Source organism: Teleopsis dalmanni, chromosome X (assembly GCF_002237135.1).
Source record: "Teleopsis dalmanni isolate 2A chromosome X, ASM223713v2, whole genome shotgun sequence".
In the NCBI taxonomy this organism is placed as follows: domain Eukaryota; kingdom Metazoa; phylum Arthropoda; class Insecta; order Diptera; family Diopsidae; genus Teleopsis; species Teleopsis dalmanni.
In genome coordinates, this window is record NC_051848.1 from 13,537,548 (window position 1) to 13,552,523 (window position 14,976).

A 14,976-nucleotide genomic window follows, 5' to 3' on the forward strand; every position below is an offset into this window, starting at 1 on the left:
TTGGTTTCGTGAATTATATATTTTGTATTCATTAAAGAACATATAAAATTTTGTACAATAATTTTGTGCTTCTTAGTCATGGTCAAAATTTTGCTAAATAATCATAACATTTGTATTAAAATATAAGGTTTAATAGGATTCAGCTGAACTCTCTTCCTCTTCGACCTCTTCCTCTTCCTCCTCCTCATGTTCTTCCTCACCTTGATCCTCTTCAACAGGACGATCACCTAATATGATTTCCTCTGCAAGCTGATAAAGTTCATTAATATTCTAGAAAAAAGAAAAACGAAAATTTAAAATATTAAATGTTGTATTTTAAATATTTAAGTTCTGTGAACTTACTCTAGCTTGGCGCAATTTTGTTATTTTCACTTCTTCATAACGTAAATCCTCATATTGGGCGCGTGAAATAATAAAACCTCTTTTAATGTCTTGCGATATTTCGTCATCTAACATTTCTGCATGTGCACGAACTGACTCACTGAGAGTGCTACCCTCATCCTCTTCAAAATCATCTGACATAATTGTTTCATCTGAGTCACCAGGGTATCTACCACGTCCCATCATTGCACCATCTGGACCGGAAAGCCTATACCCACCCTCGCCATGCCTACCCATTTCAAATATTTTAGAACGACTCGTATCCTAAAATAAGACCAACAACAAAAATGCATCTATTTAAGATGATTATCCAAATTTTAATAATAATATTTACGCTAAGTTGATCTCCTAGTGCAGCAGCTGCTTTCGCAGCACGCTCTGCACGTAATTTTTCCTTTCTGAAATTTTATAAAGTTGGATTTAGTCATTCCTTGAAAATTGATCTACTAAAACCTGCTTACCTGGCCGCAATGATGTTGCGTAAGTCCTTCGGATCTGAATTGAATTGTTTCGAAACAATGTTTTCACGCGCTTTCATTTTCGCTCGCTCAGACTCTAAATAATCCTTGAGATCCAGTTCACAAGGCCGCCAATTTGCGGCTGATCTGCCATGGGGACTATAAATGTAACTAAAAACACAAAAAAAAGTATTTAGTATATATTTTCTAATTTTAAAATGATACAGATTTAGATTAAATCAGTTTTTTGTCAATTTGTTGGCTTGAATTCGACAGGAAAATTGAATCTTGCATTGCATTGTATACTTAGTAAAAAATAGTATTAAGATAAAATATTAAGAATATATATCAGATAACAGCAATGCTATAAGCGTTTCATTATACATTATTAGTACCATTGAATATTATAAAGCTCTTCCTAAATATTATATAGTGCAGAAAACCTATATCTACTTGAATTAACATCTGTCAGGATTCGAAAGTTTTTACTAATATTGATTATTAATCCGCTTTTTGGAATATACTCCGTAGTTGAAGTTGTTGAACACATATTATTGATTGTTTGTTTAAAGATAACCACATGAAGATATTTGGCAAACAACTGTAACAGCTTTTATATTAGAATATACCCGTCTTATCTTAAAAAGCACAAGTAACTAGATTGCCGTGTGGTGAGTGGAAAGTAGTATCTTCCACAAATTATGTAGAGGCACAATAGTGGAACATTTTTATCCATAATCGATAGGGTTGTTTCGAAAGCTGATATAGCTGCTTTACTCTTTCTTTATTTTTTTTATATCTCCATATATTTTAAGGACCGTAATGAAACACGTAAGGGATTTTAAAAGTTGTGCTTGAAATCATCAATTTTGTTGATAAATTTTTGTGAATTTGAGAATTTCCACAAATACTGACGAATCTATAGCGATTTAAAGTAAAAAGGTACCTCTCTCTCATCCAAAACTTAAAAACTCTAAATAGAACGATTCTAAAAACATTCACATGTCCTCGCAACGCAATTTTCTTTAAGTTTACATTTGATTTATCGCAAGCTTAAGAGTAACTCCATGTGTATCTTTAATTTAAAATAAATTCCAAAAAAAAATGATTTTTTTATAAAAATAAAAGAAAGAAATTTCTTTTGACAGCAGAAAAACAGAAATATTTTTATGAAAACTGTAGATGAGCTACTTCCTTGTAGGTCGGTCGGGCTTTACATACTCATATTTAAAGAAGTTTTAATTATTTGCATAATTAGTAGAGCATTTTTCTAAATATGCAGAGTTTATTAATAAATTTATGGGACTCACACGCTCATACACAGGATGTGTAATGCAGTGATATAAGGAGATGTTTGTCTAATATTAACAACATCCTTAACAATTTTAGCTAAAAAATCAACAACGCATTAAAAGAGATTGATGTGCATATTTATGAGATGCAAATAGCTGTCATCACTGCGTGGAGCTGTCATCCCTTATCCCTCGGCCGTTTTATAATTCTTTAATGCTCTGAAATGTATTTTATGTACTCCGCTGGAATCACGTGCCAAACGCCTTTAACGCATCTTTGAAGTTTATTATGCTCAGTTCAGTCAGTTCGGAACAAAGGAATAAAAAATTATGTGATGGGAAATGGAAAACAGAAATCGCGTTAAGAGCAGAAAGCTTGGAAAAATTTAATTAATTTTTATGTTTTCTGTGTTAGGCAAAACTCACACCAATAATAAAACAGAATGCAACAAGAATTGATAAGTTTAATAAGCTGGTCTAAAAGTCAGAAGAAGAAGTGGAACCTAAGACTGATAGCGTTCCTTGTCAACTCATTCAGTTGCTAATCTTAAAATATGTACATATCAATCCATAAAAAACTACAACATTTTCAATGGTCAAACCTAACAGGAGTATGTAACGAGGGACTATAAGTGCTTTCAGAGTAGATGCAAGTCTTTGTCGGAAAGAAAAAAATACAGTTCAACTTCCATAACTCTAAGCACCATTTTGCAAAGAAAAGGCTCGATTAATGGAGATTTCGAAGTAGAGAATTTTTTCATTTTTTTTTATTTTTGAAAGAAACTAGAATTACATTTTAAGATATTTATTTATTTATTTGAAATCAAATACAGCACAGAAGTTATAGTGAAGTAAAATATGCAGAAATAAGGGGTTTGGAATTTTATTTTCTTTTTGACTTATAGAATGCCACATTCCTACATTCCCATTGCCACGTGATAATATTTTTATTCGAGTTATGGAAGTTTGACTGTATTTCATTATTACAGAAAACTTCATATGTGGTTCAGGTTACTTACAGTTTAATACTTACAATATTTAAATAAAAAATTTACGGCAGCTCGGCTTTAATTATTAAGTTTAAATGCCAGAAAAAGAAACAAAAATTCACCAAGAATTATAAACTATTTATGGACACAACTCTTACTAATCATTAGTCCACTCTTAGTTGGTAAGATGTTTGTCTAACTGATGTTAAGCTATTGGATATTGTCCTACTCGTCCAATTGGGGTATACCAGAAACATTGTGTAATGTGTGAAGCTCAAATAAGTAAAGAGACAACTCTGAAGCTTGAGATTTTAACCAGGGCATCGAACTGGAACCGAACCGAAATCCGAAAAAAGCCGATATTTTTGTCGGAACTAAAACTGGAACCGAGCCGATATATTTTTTTGTCTTGCACCGAAACGAAAACCGGAACGGAAAAATTCCGGTTCGATGCCCTGATTTTAACCTATTAAGTAAATAAACAAACTATACCTCACTAGTGAATTTGTTTTTTAACGTACTAAAAACTAATAATAAAAAATAAATAATAATAAAAAACTTTACTTCTTCTGTGTAAATGTACAATCTTCTTAAGAACGAGAGCCTAGGTCATTGAGCAGCGAAGACTATTTCGAAAGAGGCAGCAACTTGATTTGTGCTTAATAAAAAATAATCTCTATTATCATTAAATTAATGTAAAACGTTGAGATAAATGGAAATAAATCGGAATGGGTGGGTTAATTTTATAGATTTGTTAGTTTTGTTGTTGTTTTATTATTTTTAACTTATTCTCGTACTTCGATATACAGAATACTAATATAAAGTTTATACTTCTCATCAGCTCAAGTGAATGTTTCAATGGAAAATATGTTGTTAAGAAACATTATGTGATATTTACTTTAAGCCCAATATAAGACTATTAATTTTTTAGTCAAATTTTATATATTTGCTAATTCCGTTCTTACTTTTGATCTCTTCTAACTTCTGTTTTGATAATAATTGTCTATTTTGTTGGATAATTAAGTTTTATTAATCGCTCCTATAAGTATGCAATCGCAATTTTATTTGTGTTATACAGATGTTACATATATAATACATATATGAAGTTTATACTTCTCAGTAACTTAAAAGAAATGTCTTACTAAAGTCTTGAAGTTAATGCATTGGAGCATGAAAGTATTTTAATGTAAAATATATTATATGAAATAATTTGCTGTATTGACATTTAATCCAAATATTCTTATGTCTGTTTTGAAATCTAACAATATTATTATATATATATGTATAGAGAGAGAGAGGGAGAATGTGTTAAAACCACGGTTGCCACTTATGGTACTTTAGTACCAAAATTGGTACTTTTTTTTTCGTTTGGTACTCATGTTCAAAAATGGTACATTTTTGACGACCCAACTTTATTGTGGATATTTCCAATTAATTTTTTTTATAAATGCAACTTTGCACTATTTTACATTTTGTTCATTTATAACACTATGAAAAACACAGAACGAAAAAACAAAAAGGACCTTTTTTTTACAGAAATTGTACCTTTTTAAACCAATTTTGGTACAGGAAAAAATTTTCAAGTGGCAACCGTGGTTAAAACTTAGGAAATTGATGTATAGGAGAACTTTAGGAACACGCTCTTATAAATATAAAATAGAAAGAAAGAAATGTAAGTGGGATATAACACGCTGTATTATAAATTATTATCGGATAAAAATTAATAATTTCTTTCTAGAACTAAATTTTTTTCAATACTGTTGTTTAGTTATATATTATGTACCGTAATAAATCCATTCCCCTTTCATCATTTTCACGTTGATATTGTTCCTCCAACATTTTTTCATTATTTATGCGATTCATAACTTTTTCTTCCCGTTGCTTTTCCTCGATGTCACGAATCTGACGTTCGCGCTCCCAATATAGCGTGGCCTGTCTCAGACGAATGGCATTTTTCTCCTTTGTGGTTTTCATCTGTAAAGATGTAAGTTACAATATAATATAAAAGATATTCGAAAGAAATTAAAAAAATATTAAACACTTCGACAAAATAAAAAAAAACTTCGTATTTACTTTTGAGCGTTGGAATAATATCTCCTGTTCAACTTCTCTGTTAACCACAAAAATAGGATCATGAAAGAGCTCCCTTGGCACTTCATTCGATTTACCCTCAATGATAAGCAAACGTTCACGCTCAATTTCTCTTTGCTGAAAAATGTGTTTGATTAATTATTAACAAAAATTAGTTTAGATATTATTAATTATCGCAAATAGTTGTAAAGTTTTCCAAGACTAAAAGTTTACGTCTAGATATTGCAGTTTTGATATCAACAGATTATTTTAAGGCAATGGCGTAGGTATGATTGATTGGTTGTAAGTCTCAACTTCTAATTCAATTTCTTTCCACAAAAAATGACCCATTAACATTTACATTTCTAAAACAGTGAGCAAGAGATCGATTGTTAGGTTGACTGTGTGGCATGTTGCCCCATCCTGTTGAAACCAAATGCCATCAGTGTCAACTTCCTTGGTTTGAGATGCCGACGGATTACAATCCTCACTACAGAGTTCTCGATTTCGATACATTGACTACTACGAGACGATGTGTGTATTTCCTGAAACTTAAATGCGACAAATTTGCTTATTGCTTATAGACTTCGAGGAGAAAATGAACTTTATGCAGCGAATGGTCATACAATTTCAGCTCTTGAAATAATTGAACTTTGTACGAGTTTATACCAAAGTCTTTATGTAAAATTCTCTTCAAGGAGAAGATAATTTTCAAGAGAATTTCAAGAGAGAAATTCAAGAGAATTTGTTGACAACAAGGATGAGTAGATGTTGATGTCAAACTTCGAGCAGCAGCAGCAATATTTTTAGTTTTATTCTATAACGATCCACGTTCACATACTTACTTCACAAATTCATCAACACATTTTGTTGATGGTACCTCCTTTTTATATTATTTGTAAAGTAAGTTTTTTTATAGCCTAAGTGAAAGACACAACCCTTTGGAGATATATCTTTCATATGTTCCATTTTTGGTTAAACGGAACTTGTATGGCTTTACCTTGAGCTCATTTTGGGATATGTGTCGGATGCTTCGGTGAGATATATTCAGTTATTTGACCATTTCATTACCACTACGACGTGGATTTCATTTACGTTGAGGCCAAACCATTTCAGGTGATGTTGTTTTTTTTTTTCGTCCACCACCACAACTTTTGGCAACGCTGCCTGTACTATAATATCGATTTATGGCACGATAAATAATCATTTTATTTCAGTCATTTATAACGCAATCACACTATAATGTTTGAATTTCATTTCTAATAACTTTTATTATATAAAACTTAAACGTAAATGCTTGTGGTAGCTTATAAATGACAAACATCTGTCATTCGTATGAATTTGACGTAGTTGGCAATATCAGTTGAATAGACACTAGTATACCTGTGTGTAATTGGTAACACTTCAATTGCTTAACCCTGTATATATCAAGAACTAACTCATGCAAATCAAAGTAATTTATTAGTGCTATCGGAATAAAATGGCACATATAATTTGTAGCGCTACGGACTAGTCGGTGTTCACAATTTGAATTGTGTAACTCACCGACTGAGTAACTCATCTAATGATTGCTTACCAACTGCATGCCGAAATATTCTAAATTGTTATCGAATGTGACATTAAAAGTGTCATATCAATTTGAAGTCATTTGGAAATCGAAGCCGAAGTCGAAGCAGACCAAAATACTTTCGCACGGATTACGTTCCCAAATGTTTCCATTATTGTTTGCTCATAGATTATTTTGATAAATTACTTTGGATATTAGCCAATTTTTAAATTTCTATCAGGCAGCATAAATATTTTCCACAGACAAACAAACGAGCTCAGGTCGCCTTGAATTTGACAGGTGAGGGTATGTATGACTATTGGGTTAATCTGGATCTAAGTAGCTCTGCTCAACCTGGTGTGACCTTTTACAATTTTTAAGAATATTATAATTTTTTCTTGTTATTGCCGCTGTTTCAAGGTGTTTACATTAACAACTCAATTCAATCAGGTAACGAAAGATTGGAGTTGGGTTACCGCTGAAGAGCTTTCATGTTTGCTTTACATTTGAAAAGCTAAAATCAAATTTTGTTTATAATTTTATGAAGGGTCACATTTCAATTTTATCAACAATGGCATAGCTTATGTGTTTGTTAGCATGCCAAGAAGTTATCAGTATCAATTGACACGGGGCGTGACATCTGCGCTAGTTACCTTGAGTGCAGTAGTTGCATTAGCTGTATTAGGGTTTGCTCTAAGAGACAAGGTGAAGTTTATGGTTTGTTTAAATTGCATTCAAGTACAAGTGTTTCACAGATATATAAACAAAATACTTTTATTTTGCATAAACCAGTATTTAAATATTGTGGTTTCTGCGTTTAAAAGTCAATCTAATAAGTTATCTCTACAATCATGTACGTAAGAGACAATGGTGTTATTTTAAATGATTTTCAAAATTGTTTGAAAAATGAGACTTAATATCAAAAAATATGGAAAATAAGCCGAAAATCGGAAAGATAACAGTTTTTATTGAAGAAGTACACAAGTGCGTAGATAAAATGAGCGGCCTTCATCATGCCTATGAATTTATCTTAAAATATTATTTTCTATTTATTTTATTTATTTACAGAAAGAAGGAATATTTAAGGTTAAAACTCCATTTCTAAGCTTTCAATTACTTTCAATTTACAATTCATATGTACATATTAAATATTCACACATGCTTGGGATTATTGGGTTGTAATCTGACTGCTACATTTTGAGAAACTATTTTATCTTTTACGTTATCTCTGGTAGTGACAACAGATATGGTTCTTTCTTTATAACAACAACTTTATACTGAGAGTAATTGTTTCTGTAGCCTGATTTTAAATGAGCAACCCAGTCGATTAGTTTAAAGTAGTACATCTAGCAGATAACAAAAATATAAAACTACGATAGATAATGCATTAATATAGGTTAGACGGAAATCGACTACACTTAACTGATCTTATTAAAGTCTAAGTGTTGATCAAGGTTTGGGCTAATGTTATTTATACTAAGTTAGGTTAGGTTATACCGATTATCACTAGGGGATCCAATTCGAACTGTTGGCCCATTGTGTTACCGTGTAGTGAAGAAGATCAAGAGCTCATGGTTATAAAGCCATGTCCTCAGTATAGTATACAATGACAATACTCGGACTGGAAATTAGCATCGAAAAAATAGATATAAAAAGTATTGATGAGAGGCACGGAGACTCAGTCTTCTGGTATGGTTTCTTAGTCTACAGTGACCTGTAAGTAAACGACTAAATGATTAATACCTCTGCGGGGCATCTTAGTGAAATTATTGGATTCATTTATTTTTCTGGGTAGCTCGTAATATATGTATTATTCATTGGAATCCTAAACACACCACTTTCACAAATTAGTTTAACTTGTGGATTGTATAATTCATTTTGTATTTCAAATAAAATGAATTTAAAAATCTGAAATTAATTGTGTAAGACTTAATCATAACTAAAGCTAAATCATAAAAGATATAAAGTATTGAACTATTTTTATAATTCAACTATTTTTAAAACTGTAACATAACTCTCTGTGAAGGTTTACTTATATAAATAATGATAGCAAGTAAATTGGTCATTTCCTTAATGGACCAGTATTTTTCTTTTTTTAATCTATTGCTGCTTTGAAGGCACTTGCTCGAATTGTGAACTTTGTTAAAAAAGGTCACTAGCGTATTGTTTTCCCTTGCTTAATTGAAGGAATTAAACGTCTCCCATTCATTTTTTACTTCACAAATACTTAATCTTTCGCCCTTTAAATAAAATTTACTCACCTCACGTGTTTTGATGCGTTTTTCCAACTGGTTCCTGTAGTCCTCGTCGATGCGGTCACGCAGGGTACGCATATATTCACGATCGGTCAGGCGCACAATGTTGGTGCCCATTAGCCGCTCCAGGATTGTGGTAATGCGGGGCAAATTAAAACTGTAAAAATAAATCACAAATGTTAAGTGTAAAATTATGAACACTGCAAACGTCACAACTAAGAATGCTTAGCATTAAAACTTTTATTACAACGAATTTTTTAAAGAAAATATCTAATTTTTGTATTAGGCGTTATTTTGTGTTAGACAGACGAAGGACTTTCACTGAGTCTAAAATTACCTCTTTTCGCATTTATATTTTTCTCTTGGAATTGTCACACAACCGCTTGTAACTCTGGGAAACGAATAAATATGAGTTAACAGTGCAGCGTGTATAAGTTTGGTTACCAAAAAGGATAGCAGCACTTAGAAGGCTGCCGGCTCGGAATGGAATTATAAATATTTGCATATTTTATTACCAATTTTTTTGAATATATGAGTACGTTTAGTGTTTGCACTGTGACAAGTTTGTTCACTTATACGGATTTTAAGGGTGCCGTTGCGCTTATACATGAGAACCCAGAAATAACATACTATAAAGTGGTTTTTTCTGTGTAAATTCCGAGATGGTGTTATTTGACATTAAAGCTTGTTCAGTGCTTAATCTAAATTCACATCATATTAATCATGGAGGAAGAATTTGAAGAAATTGTTAAGTTTTACGTAAACTCTTGCTAACCCTCCTCTTTGTTATAAGTAAGTTTCTTTAATAAACCAATCCTACTTTATTTTACATGTTATATTTTTTAAATGGTTGTTGCTGAAGATGACGTTAAAATCGGAAAAGACAGTCTGCAATTGGAAGTTGTGTGAGTGTGAAAGCAAATTGGTGGAGTGATAGATATGGATAGATATGATTAGGATATTTATATGAAGTATAATCCAACATACTACACTACTACATACTACTTGTTCAGCAATAAACGATTAAATCACAGCACGATGGTAAATTGTGATTTAAGGTTCTTTAATGATTGCTGTTTATGCTTGAAATTCCTTAAGTTAAATAAAGTTAACTTCCGTTACGTGTATATATTATATATAGTATAAGCTTCAGCCAGGCAGTTGCTCCACAATTTAAGGTGGTGCCACCCGCCAGATAATGCAATTTAAAAAAATTTCAGTACTTAGTATGTGCTCTCTAACTTCCTAAATGGAAATACATAAAGATCTGAAGACTGAAGCACATTTTTAACGTTATATAATGAAACGCCTCACATATATGCAGTAGTTAGCATAGGATGTTACTAAAAAAATCGCCATGAGTAGTAATGACTCAGTGATAAGCAAAATTTATGTGTTCTATATTTGTTAACATATCTTCATCATAATTAGGAACTTTAGGTTACATCTAATTAGGATCCTCTATTTATTTCATAAATAGAGTTGGTGTATGTTAGGGCGATGATCTGTATAAAAATTATTATGTGTTTTTTCGTGTATATAATGTCTCACTCCGATACTGTTCTATATCTGATCAATCGCTTTTTAGGGCAATCTTATTTGTAGTAAATGTTTATATTGGAAAGAATTAAAATTATGAAATTAAGAACATAATGCAAAATATAATGCCACTAAACTGGAGATAATTAAAAATGAGTAATCTGGTCTTGAAAAATCTATTGTGGTGAATGAACTTTTATATTGTCAAGTGATTTTTAATTATATCAAATTTAAAATTCGATTAAACATTTGATTTGATTAACGAGAATACATGTATCGCTATGAACTTTGTATTATTTTTGAAACATTCAAAGGTTCGCCACAGATACATTCAAGTATTACAAAAAGATTACTTGTTTCCTAAATTATTGCCATTAAAATGTTTTCTATTTGGTTTTCTTAATTTTATTAAAAACAAAATAAGTCTTCTACGTCTTTCCCTCACTAGGCAGGCATTCTCACTGCAAATTTGTGCTTCTTGCTCCTAACCGTAAGAAGTGATTAATCATCATAAATAGAAAATGTACTCAAAACGTTTCGTGTGGTTAAATAGAAAATTTGTATGCTTACATCCATAAATTTTATGTCCGTACAAGTACGAAGTACAGCTCGCGTACTCGCAGACCTTGAATATATTGGGAAAGACTAAATGATTTGCTAGCACATGTAACGATACTTACTTCTGCACCATAATTGTTATTAAGTCGGACAAGTATCTTGGCACATAAAATAGGGAAATGAGGTAGTTTCTGTTGTGACGCCAAGTTCAATGAAGTTCAATGCGAGTATATGGCACGACTTGTGCAGAAAATCTCAGGAATAATACATCAAAATGCTAGTTTATTAATACAATCCATTAAAAGCAATTTTATGAAAGAAACGGTAACTATATTCTAATCATATATATATATTTAAGATTTACAAACATTTAATAAAATGTATAATACATTTTAACTGAATTTGGAACTTCAAATTAAGAAATAGTTAGGTAAGAAAGCAAAATTGTCTGCTAATAGTTACGACACGAAGTTTCATGTAATAATTATCTCTATAACTATTTTTAAATCTTCAGTTATTTTTTCATATTAGTATTGATTGATTAACAACTCGCATCAAAGTAACCTTAATAACGCTTTTCCTTGATTTCTTTTCCAGGCTCATCTGTGATTTATGCCTACCTAATCTCTACTCTTATATATCAATAAATATGTTCAATACGTATGCTTCCTCTGACGGTCGTTTTTAATATATTTTTTTGTCGTTATTAATACGATTTGATAAACCTACGCTTAATTATATTTTGGTGTACCATACACCTGTGATCATTGTATACATCACTTTAACGTGAGAAAGTGAAGATCTGACGAAGTTAGACTATGTCGTGTGTAGTGTGTATTTAATATATAAGACTACATACTGGTGGCATGATACCACAAACTACGGCTTAACATATGATCTCTATAATTATATTCTTTCTTTGATTTCCGTTTCAAGAGAAAATTATGTTACACATTTGCAAATTGTGTCCCTAATAGTTTCTATTAAAAATGATTATTATTCACCACATATCTGGATTGATTTGTATGATTTATGCCTAAATATCACCTAGATAATCATAATTCTTCGTCGGGTCTTTAGACTGATACTGTTGTTATGTATATGCATAAACTTATTGCCAGCTTTAAAGATAATATTAAGAACATATTTACTAACAGTTAGCAAACTGTTTAATATATAGTAAAACAAAAATTATTCAATATATAATAAAATAAAAGTTAGAATCACTAAAGAAATTGTTAGCTAAGAGTACAAGATGCAGAGAAGTGATTCCAAACAATAATATAACGAGTATCTGGCTGCCATAAATAAATATATATATATATATGTAATTATTACAAAAAATCTTTTGTATAACTTTTCTATTATTATTTCTTTTAAAACAAACCATTTTTTTGCCGAACCTCGTAGCGGCTGAATACTGATTTTAATTTGTTTTTGGAATTATGTATATATATTATGTATATAAGTTAATATATTATATTTTTATTTAAAAAATAAAAAACATTTAATTTTTATTTTTCTAAAACGGTATTACTTTATTAACTGAAGTTATCGCTACAACGGTTGAAGCTTAACTCTATTCTGGATTAAAAATCTTAACAATATATTTCAATCTTTAATCTCTTTGAATTTCCCAGCTATAAGTGTCACTTAATAGCTTGACATCTGCGGACCATGATGTTAGATGAACATCATTTGATGTTCAGTGTTTTTTAATGAAGTGTCACTCTTTGCTTATCTACTAATTGATATATGTTGGTATATCCATATGCATTAAATATTATATTTATATTTATAGGCAAGATCGGCTTTTGGACCAATATCAGTGCCTGATATTGAGATATAACTGGAATATTAAATGCAGTGACTTAACTTATGAACTCATGTAACCTTCACATAGCATACTGGAGTAATCCTCCATTAAAGCTTTCTATTACGTCGGTGTTGACGGACAGTAATTTCTTTATTAGCTTCTTGTGCACTTAAATCATTTTTATTGGATGCTTTATGCTATGCACTTTAATAGAATTCTTCTTTTTTTTGTGTTTGCTGAACACGAAAGCGTACGAACGTACGAGGAGAGGAGAGGAAGAAAGACATAAAGTTAAAGTCGAAAAGCTGAACCAGAGCTATCGCATTACTCATATACGAGCGCACAAGACACGTTGTTTGTGTTTGTTGTTCTTGTCGTTGTTCTTTTCGTTGCTGTTTTTGTTGGTGGTATTGTTTTCTTACTGCGGACGTGGGCGCATTCACATACACCTTTCCGCTGCTATAAATCTTGTTCGCTTTCATTTGGATTTAACCTTTAAGCGCAGCAAACGGAAGCTACTTTTTAATTACGACTTTCTCAATTTGATGCGTGGTTATTGCATTTCCGTTTCATTGACATTGAGATATGCACATACACATTCACATTCGCATTCGCATATGCGCATGTAAGTGTGTGTATGTGCATGTGCGTTTGTTTTGTTTTTGTTTGTTTGTGTGTAGTTAGTTTTGTGTAGGCCTTGGCAAGTGCAAGGCTAACAATTGCGCCCATGTGGGCCACATGTCAATATTGACTTATGTCCGAGAACTTTAATTATGCAAAAATCATAAATTGCAGCTGCAGACTTGTTTTATGGTTTTGCTCGCTGCCGTCAAGGCAAACGTCAGAACGTTAGAACGGTTAGCAATAAACTTCTAATATATTCCTTCAATTTAATATATTTTCATTTTGAAATTTCAATTAAATAAGAATGAAAAAATTAAACCAATTAAAATGTGTTTAATTTTAATTAGTAGCTCACGAATAAAGTCGACTAAGTTGGCCATTGCTGTCCTTAATTATTTTTTTTTTATTTTTTTATTAGTTTTTGTTTACATATGAAAATGCACACTGCCTTCGATGCGGAATCGTATACTCCCTTCAGCCAAGGATAAAGAAAAATAACTTTTATGCATCTAAACATTTTGTTATTTGAAATTTGCTTGACATAAATTCCATGACAACAACAACAAAAGCAAATCATAACATATTTTCCACGGCACTGTTTAATGTTTTACTTAAAGCTACAGAGTGGGTGGAGTAAATATTTCTCCCTTCTCCTTTGTTCTGTATATTACATAGAAATGATTCCAATTCCAGTTAGTTTTCATTGTTTTTCCTGTCCGACACACAGTTTCTCTGAAAAGTGAGATGTGAATATGCAAAGAAACCGATATATAAGTAAAAACAACAACAGCAACAACTTCTGATTTATTACTGTTAAAATGACACATACACATGCACACACAAACTCGTTTTCATCTGTTTGCCCTACGCACGATTTATGCATTATTCGATGTTCGATGTATTCGGCAAACGTCAAATTGAACAAAAAGTTTGACAGTAAATGTCAAATTCGATTTTTAAGCAACAATTATTCACCAATAGAATCCTTTAAAGAGTAACAACTTGACTTATATGTGGTCATTTATAAATTATTATGTGTATAACTCGTTGGTTTTTTTTTGTTTTTTTTTATTGTTGCGGCAAGGAGGCGTGGAATGCTTACGTACTGCCCACAATCCGGCACCCCGGAAAGTGTATGCCCAACTTGCACGGACTAAACTACTCCCCTTCATTACTAGAGCCCTTGTCCTACCCCGGACTACGTTAGTATTACTACGAGGTAGGATCCCTCATAGTTATTAAGACTTCCATGCCTTCATCTTGATGTATCCTTGCCTTTATCTTGGTGTGATATATCTGGTTACTCCAGCTATCTTCCGTCAAGGTCTACTTTCATCAGTCTCAGTTCTTTTCAGCAAACATTTTATCTAAAGTGGTTAATGTTAGTTCACCTTAACCACTTTTCACCTGAGAAAGGCATTGAAGGTTAATTAATCAATATTTAGGGA

The 14,976-nt window shown here is 31.6% G+C and overlaps 1 protein-coding gene across 2 annotated transcripts in view; it reads right to left on the minus strand.

Annotated features, from left to right (window-relative positions):
• Positions 1-14,976, minus strand: part of LOC119690186 (DNA ligase 1) — a 43,821-nt gene continuing 28,845 nt past the window's right edge. The window contains exons 1-8 of one of the 2 annotated variants that reach the window (XM_038105193.1): positions 9,329-9,395; positions 8,998-9,148; positions 5,194-5,328; positions 4,904-5,094; positions 843-1,010; positions 716-779; positions 343-645; positions 1-270 (exon numbers count right to left, since the gene is read on the minus strand). In XM_038105193.1, coding sequence (XP_037961121.1) covers positions 130-270; positions 343-645; positions 716-779; positions 843-1,010; positions 4,904-5,094; positions 5,194-5,328; positions 8,998-9,108 — 1,113 coding nt within the window. In that variant the 5' untranslated portion in view covers positions 9,109-9,148; positions 9,329-9,395 and the 3' untranslated portion in view covers positions 1-129. Of the gene's footprint in view, positions 271-342; positions 646-715; positions 780-842; positions 1,011-4,903; positions 5,095-5,193; positions 5,329-8,997; positions 9,149-9,328; positions 9,396-14,976 lie in introns of those variants that run through there. The other variant, XM_038105192.1, reaches the window with a different exon arrangement.